The sequence below is a fragment of the Myotis davidii genome, unplaced genomic scaffold (assembly GCF_000327345.1).
Source record: "Myotis davidii unplaced genomic scaffold, ASM32734v1 scaffold1066, whole genome shotgun sequence".
Classification (NCBI taxonomy): domain Eukaryota; kingdom Metazoa; phylum Chordata; class Mammalia; order Chiroptera; family Vespertilionidae; genus Myotis; species Myotis davidii.
Window position 1 is genome coordinate 99,459 of NW_006296622.1, and position 8,227 is coordinate 107,685.

The following is an 8,227-nucleotide window of genomic DNA, read 5'->3' on the forward strand; positions in this document are numbered from 1 at the left end:
TGCTTGTGACCCGATATGTGGTCTATTTTTGAAAATGTCCAATGTGCACTTGAGAAGAACGTATATTCCGTGGCTTTGGGGTGAAATGTTCTGAAAATGTCAATTAATTCCATCCGATCTAGTGATTCATTTAGGATTGATGTTTCTTGGCTGCTTTTTTGTTTAGAGGTTTTACCCAGTGGTGTCAATGGGTATTGAAGTCCCCTACTATGAGTGTATTGCTTTCAGTCTCTCCCTTGATATCTTCCAGAAGTTTTTTTTATGTATTTTGGTGCTCCTGTATTGGGTGCATATATGTTTGCCAGAGTTATATCCTTTTGTTGAATTGCTCCCTTTAGTATTATGAAGTGGTCTTCTTCATCTCTTTTTATAGCCTTTAATTTGTGGTCTAATATGTCCGATATATGTTTTCCTAACCTAGCTTTTTTATCATTTCTATTTGCCTAATTTTTTTCCCATCCCTTCACTATGAGAGTGTGTGAGTCCTTTGTTCTGAGGTGGGTCTCCTGTAGACAGCAGATATATGGGTCATGTTTTCTAATCCATTCAGCTACCCTATGTCTTTTGATCAGGCATGTAATCCATTTATTTTTAAAGTTATTATTGACTGGTACTTGTTTGTTACCATTTTTATTCTTTATGCCTCTGTTTCTTCTTCTTTTCCTATTCTTTTCATAGCAGTCCCTCTAGCATTTCTTTCATTGGTGTTTTGGTGGTAATAAACTCCCTTGGCCCTTTTTTTCAATGAAGCTCCTGATTTCACCTTCAATTTTGAATGATAGTCTTGCTGGGTATAGTATTCTTGGATTCAGTCCCTTGCTTTGCTTGACTGTATATTTCATCCATTTCCTTCTGCCTTGATGTGTTTTTGTTGAGAAATCTATTGATAATCTGATGGGAGATCCCTTATAGGTAAGTTTCTGTCTCTCTCTAACAGCCTTACCACTTTTACTTTGTTGTTGGTGTTTGCTAATCTATAATAATAAAAGCATAATATGCTAATTAGACTGGACATCCTTCCATATGTACTTTCGGATGACTTGCTGGACTAAGCTGGGGCTATGAGGGAAGCCTGGGTTACGGGTACCTATTGGCAGCTGGAAGGAAGCCTGGGTCTCTGGTGCCTGCCAGCGGCTGGAGGGAATCCGATACTGACAGCCAGGGGAAGGAACACCTATTCTTTCATGAATTTTGTGCATCAGGCCTCTAGTTTAATTATAATGTGTTACGGTGTCAGCCTTTTTGGATTCATCTTGTTTGGGACTCTGTGAGCTTCTTGGATCTGTGTGAATTTTTTCTTCCCAATATCAGGGAAGTTTTCTGTCATTATTTCTTCAAACAGGTTTTCTATTCCTTGCTGTTTCCTCTCCTTCTGGCACCCTTATTATGCGGATGTTGTTTCATTTAGTGTTGTCCCAAGGTTCCCTTAGTCTCTACTCCTGTCTTTTAAGGGGTTTTTTTGCCAGTTGCTGCTCTGCTTGGGGATTGTTTCCTACCTTATATTCTAGCTCACTGATGTGGTCCTAAGCTTTTTCTAGTCTATTGTTGATGCTTTCTGTTTTGTTCTTTTTGAAGCTATGTCATTCTTCCTTTCCTCATGGTTCTTCTTCTTTTTCTCTTGGTTCTTAGACATGTTGTTGAATTTGTCTTCCATTCTTTTGAGTGTCAATATGACCATTCCTCTGAATTCTTTCTCTGACCAATTGTTTCCCTCCATTTGTTTACTTCCTTTTCTGGTGATTGATCCTTTTCATTTGTATTGGGGCTGTTTCTTTGTCTCCACATCTTTGCTCTTTTCAGGGGTCTGGTTATGTGGCTCATGCTCTACCACATTCACAGCTGTGTTTAATCCACCAATTCAGTGTGGATGTTATTCAATTCAGCTGTTTCTTCTACCTGCTCCTTGAGAAGGTACAGGACCTGTCTGCCTATTCAGCTGCCATTTTCTCTCCCCGTGGACAAATTTCTTATGAGCCCATAGCTGGGGAGGCAGGAGTCTCAGTGCTCAGAGTCGAGGAAGCTGGTCCTGGGCTGTTGTGGCTGTAGGATCCCGGGTGGTGTCCGTGGTCTCCCTGGGTGAAGGTGAGGTTGGGCTTCCAATCACAGCTGCTCTCCCCTTCAAGATGATGTGGTCTCTCTGTCAGAGCCTGCCGCCCTCAGAGAAATTTCAGCAGTTGTAGAGGCTTCCCGGTTAGGGGAGCATGGTCTGCCAGTCCACAACAATCCTGTGGAATATAAATGTCCCTCACTCACACACCCCACATGTTCATGCACTGCCCATTTTCTCTCTCACTCACTCACACTATTTCCCTCAAAACCATCCTGTTGGCTACCATCTTGGATCTCCCCAGAATATACATTATTCTCAAGTGCACATGGGACATTTTCAAAGATAGACCACATATTGGGAGAAAGGCAAAGTCTCTTCACATTCAAGAAGATAGAAGTCATATCAGCCATCTTGTCATATCACAATGGCATAAAGTTAGAAAGCAACTACAATGAAAACAGTCGAGCACTTGGAGGCTAAACAGCATGCTATTAAACAATGATTGGGTTACCAAAGAGATCAAAGAAGAAATAAAAGCATCCTGGTAACAAAAGACAATGAAAACACAACAATACAAAATCTATGGGACACAGTGCAAGCAATCCTGAGAGGGAAGTTCATAGTTCTACAGGACTACCTCAAAAGAAAAAAAAAGGTAATATATTATCTAATACTACAACTTACAGAATTAGAAACAGAGCCACAAGAAAAGCCCAGAGTAAGCAGATGGAAGGAAATAATAAAGATCAGAAAGGATTGTACTATAATACCGCGAACAACTCTACTCCAACAAACTGAACAACCTAGACGAAATAGACGTATTCCTAGAAAAATACAATATTCTAAACTCAATCAGGAAGAATAAAAAATCTGAATAGGTTAATAACTACCAATGAAATTGAAGCAGTAACCAAAAAACTTCCAGAAAATAAAACCTCTGGTCTGGATGGCTCCACAGGGGAGTTTTACGAAACATTCAAAGAAGAACTAAAACCAATCCTTCTCAGACTATTCAAAAAAATTCAAGAGGAAGGCACATTCCCAAGCTCTTCCAGCATTATCCTAATACCAAAACCAGATAAAGACACTACAATGAAAGAGAATTATAGGCCAATATCCCTGATGAACATAGATGCTAAAATTCTCAACAAAATTATAGCAAAATAGATCCAGCATTACATTAGATAAATCATACGCTATGACCAAGTGGGATTTATTCCAGGAATACAAGGCTGGTACAATATTTGCAAATCAATAAACATGATACATTACATAAACAAATTGAGACAGAAATCACATGAGCATATCAATTGATGCATAAAAAGTATTTGACAAAGTCCAACACCCTTTCTTGTTATAATCTCTCCGCAAAGTGGGAATAGAGAGATCTTACCTCTCCATAATGAAAGCCTTATATGACAAACCTACAAGCAACATCATACTCAATGGGAAAAAAGTAAATCCATTTCCCCTAAGAATGAAACAGGGATGCCCACTTTCACCATTCCTGTTTGACATAGTTTTGGAAGTGCTAACCATAAGAATCAGACAAGAAGAAGAAATAAAAGGCATCCAAATTGGAAAAGAAGAAGTAAAACTGTCCTTATTCACAGATAACATGAAATTTTACATACAAACCCTTAAAGACTCCCATCAGAAAACTACTAGACTTAATAAATGAATTCAGCAATATAGCAAGATACAAAATTAACACCCAGAAATCCATGGCTTTTTTTATACACCAACAGTGAACTCACAGAAAGAGAAACTAAAAATTCAATTCCATTTACCATAGCAACAAATAAATTAAGATACATAGGAATAAACTTAACTAAGTACGTAAAAGACTTATACTCAGAAAACTACAGGATATAGTTTGAAAATCTATATCCTGTTGAAAAAAGAGATAGAGGAAGATCTAAACAAATGGAAGTACATACCATGTTCATGGATTGGTAGAATCAACATTGTTAAACTCTCCATACTACCCAAAGCCATCTATAGATTCAATGCAATCCCCATGTGTAATTCTTTAAACAACAAAGAATTTAAATTTTCACAAAGTTACTAAATGTTTCTTGATACATTACTACTATCCTAGCATATTAACAAGCTCCTTGAGAGCAAGTCTAGCTGGAAGAGGCTTGTGGAGCAGCCTCTTTCCTCCTCCATTTAGATGTCACAGCAGTGCCTCTGGACTATTGACTTGAGGAAGAGATGGTGCTGAATTAAAGAGCATCAGTTTGCTTTATTGTTTGTTGCCTGGGATGTTAAGTCATTAAGTTTTCATCTTTGGAAATCTTTGGCCTTGTGGTACTCTGATGTTAAAAAGGAAAATGCAAAAGAAGTTGTGGTTGTAGCAAGAATAGAGAACTTATTAAAGAGTGAGAATATATTAGGCTTTTATATTTCATCTTTTGTTATTTCATTGTGATTCTATAAATAGGCTGTGAGGATTAAAATCTGTATAAAATCAGTGAAACTATAGACATTAAATAAAAGCATCAACTTTTATGTTGGTTTTCAAATTTATTGAGGTTTAAAAAGATGTGCGTATCTATAGACTATTTTAGGATTTCAGGCTTATTTGTGATTAAAATATAAATTTAATATATAAATATTTATGACAGTAGTTGGTCGAATTTTTTTCAAGGCATTGAAATCTTCAGAAATTATAATGGATGGATACAAATTAAATTGAAACATTAGGTAGTTACAATGGAAAGTTCTGTCAATGATTGTGTCTATATTATTAGATAGCAAGCTACTGACATTTTAACATTTCAATACTTTTAAAATTTTGATTTAGTTGAATAAGTGATTAATGAAAAAATAGTAAGACTAATTACTACAAAATTTGTCTTTTATATGGACCTCAATTTCAAAAGTAATGTAAACACTAGTAATTTAATACTATACATATACTTTAAGTTGAGGGAAAATTGTTTGGTGTACTCTCTAAATAGTTGGTGTTAATCTTGTGTTGTAGTCTAAATTCTGACCTTTATTAGAGACTATTTCTTGATTTATGTATTTTTTAGTATATTTTAAAATGTTTTCCCTTCACTAAACAGCTTTGATGTCATATTTGCTGGCAGTCCAGAAGAAGTTCTAAAAAAGTTTCAAAAGTCAAACCACAAAGTGGTCTTTGCAGCAGATGGAATTCTGTGGCCAGATAAGAGACTAGCAGACAAGTATCCTGTTGTACACATTGGGAAACGCTACCTGAATTCTGGAGGTGGGTAAGATTCTGGCAGAAAAGTGTAATGTACATTATAGTAATTATAAATAATTATGAAACAACCTTTTTTATATGTATAACTATAGACATAGTTTTAAATAACCATTATCTTATTACTTTGGAAAAATTACATCAGTTTATAATCCACAGTACATTTTTAGCTGACAAAGCATTTTCCCATATATATTATATCATACTTTAGGCCCAATGCACAAAATTCGTGTGTGTGTGTGTGTGTGTGTGTGTGTGGCAGGGGGAATGCCTCAGCCTGGCCTGGGGCCTCTTTCAATCCAGGACCCACACTCCTAACTGCCTGCCTGCTCACTCCTAACTGCTTGGCTTGCTGCTCATTAGCACCGCCACAGAGGCAGGAGAGGCTCCTGCCAGCACCGCTAACACTTGCCAGCCATGAGCCTGGCTTCTGGCTGAGCAGTGTTCCCACTGTGGGAGCAAACTGACCACCAGGGGGCAGTTCCTGCCTCAAGTGCCTGCCCCCTGGTGGTCAGTGCATGTCATAGCAACCAGTCATTCTGATTGTTCCACCTTAACAGTCACTGGGCTTTTATATAATAGAAGACTAGAGGCCCGATGCACGGAATTTGTACAAGAGAAGGACTTCCTTCCCCCAGCTGCCTACATGGGCTTCCCTCCCCCGTGTCACACTCAGTGCACGGCCGATGGGGAGGTTGCGGCTCCATACCCTCACACACAGAGCAGGGCCCATGGCGGGGGGGGGCAGAACCCAGGACCCAGGCTTTGCTCCGGTCACTGGCAGGCACCCAGGACCCGGGCTTCCTTCACAGCCCCGGCTTTGTCTGGAAGGTCCTCTGGAAGGACATCTCGTCTAATTAGCATATTATGCTTTTATTATTATAGATGATGCCCCTAGCAACATTAGACAGTGTATTATTATTTCCAAATTATAAGTGAGAAAACCTTTGTTCCCCCAATTTAAGTGACTTCATTGAATGACTTTCAATGTTAAAAGAAAAGCAATATAGATCCAAGTCTTCAGGTTATAGTGTCATTGAGAATTTTCTGGCTATAGGACAATACATTTAGTAAATTCTCTAACTTACAAAAAAGTACAAGCTACAATCAGGAGCTTTAAAAATAAACATTGCTTAATTTTATCTATGTTTTACATATATCAGAATAAATGAGTAATTCATCTTGAAATTCACTAGTCAAAGAGATTCAGTTTGCAGTGTCTGATATACTTCAAATGTTGCATTAGCTTTGCCACCATGGATTAATGGAATAAATTATCACAGTTCTCCCTTCTTTTCAAAAAAAGAAAGTGAAATTTGACATTGGACATTATTATGACTCAAAGAGATTTTTTAGACTGAGATTAATGTAAACATCTACCGAGAAGGTATACTGAAACAGGATGGGGGGACATGCAAGCTGCATTGGGAGTACAGATGTTTTTCAGTGATTTACATATATCTATTTACGCTAGTTAAAATACATGCTCCTTTTTTTCCCTGAAAATCCATTTTTATTTTTATTTATTTTTTTTAATAAAACTTTGTTCAGATTATTACAGTTGTTCCTCTTTTTCCCTCCATAGCTCCCCTCCACCCGGTTCCCACCCCCCCCCCTGCCCTTACCCCCCTCCCTCCGCACTGTCCTCGTCCATAGGTGTAAGATTTTTGTCCAGTCTCTTCCCTTACCCCCCGCACTCCCTCCCCCCTGAGAATTGTCAGTCCACTCCCTTTCCATGCCCCTGATATTATTCTATTCACCAGTTTATTCTGTTCATCAGAATTTTTATTCACTTGATTTTTAGATTCACTTGTTGATAGATATGTATTTTTTGTCACTTTGTTGTTCATAATTTTTATCTTTACCTTTTTCTTCTTCTTCCTCTTCTTAAAGAATACCCTTCAGCATTTCATATACTACTTTTAGCCCGCCTTTTCTCTCAATTTCAATACAAGTATAGTTCATAGTTTTGGGGGATCTCTAGACCATTGTATTTTCTCCTAATCTACCAAACTACCACCTTTGGATTTTACTCCCATATTCAAGTCAGAACCTAGGATTTTTGTTGTTGTTCACTCCATCCTCATTGTCTTAGCAGCTTCCCTTAGAGTTCCAGTACATGCTCTGGCAAAGCCTCTCCCTCAGGAGGCTTTTAAGTCTTTTTTTAAATTGTTTTATTGCTTAAAGTATTACAAAGGGTATTACATATGTGTCCTTTTTTTCCCCGCCCTTGACAATCCCCTGGCCTCCCTTACCCCCCAGTGTCTTATGTCCATTGGTTATGCTTATATGCATGCATACAAGTCCTTTGGTTGATCTCTTATCCACCTCCCTCCTGCCCCCCAACCCTCCCTGGCCTTCCCGCTGCAGTTTGACAATCAGTTTGAGGAAGCTCTGCCTCTGTATCTATTATTGTTCATAAGTTTATAATGGTCTTTATTATCCATGAATGAGTGAGATCATGTGGTATTTTTCCTTCATTGACTGGCTTATTTCACTTAGGATAATGCTCTCCAGTTCCATCCATGCCTTTGCAAATGGTAAGAGTTCCTTCTTTTTTACAGCAGCATAGTATGGATCATGTAGATGTCCCACAGTTTTCTAATCCATTCATCTGCTGATGGGCACTTAAGCTGTTTCCAGATCTTAGCTATGGTGAATTGTGCTACTATGAGCATATGGATACATATATCCTTTCTGATTGGTGTTTCTGATTTCTTGGGATATATTCCTAGCAGTGGGATCACTGGGTCAAATGGGAGTTCCATTTTTTTTCTGGTTTTTATTTTATTTTATTTATTTTTTTAAATATATATTTTATTGAGTTTTACAGAGAGGAAAGGAGAGAGATAGAGAGTTAGAAACATCGATGATAGAGAAACATTGACCAGCTGCCTCCTGCACACTCCCCACTGGGGATGTGCCCACAGCCAAGGTATATGCCA

The 8,227-nt window shown here is 38.1% G+C and overlaps 1 protein-coding gene across 2 annotated transcripts in view; it reads left to right on the plus strand.

The window, feature by feature from the left end:
- Positions 1-8,227, plus strand: part of PLOD2 (procollagen-lysine, 2-oxoglutarate 5-dioxygenase 2) — a 161,102-nt gene that overhangs the window by 37,094 nt on the left and 115,781 nt on the right. For both annotated transcript variants that reach the window (XM_006772125.2, XM_015569374.1), the window contains exon 4: positions 5,125-5,288. In XM_006772125.2, coding sequence (XP_006772188.1) covers positions 5,125-5,288 — 164 coding nt within the window. The remainder of the gene's footprint in view (positions 1-5,124; positions 5,289-8,227) is intronic.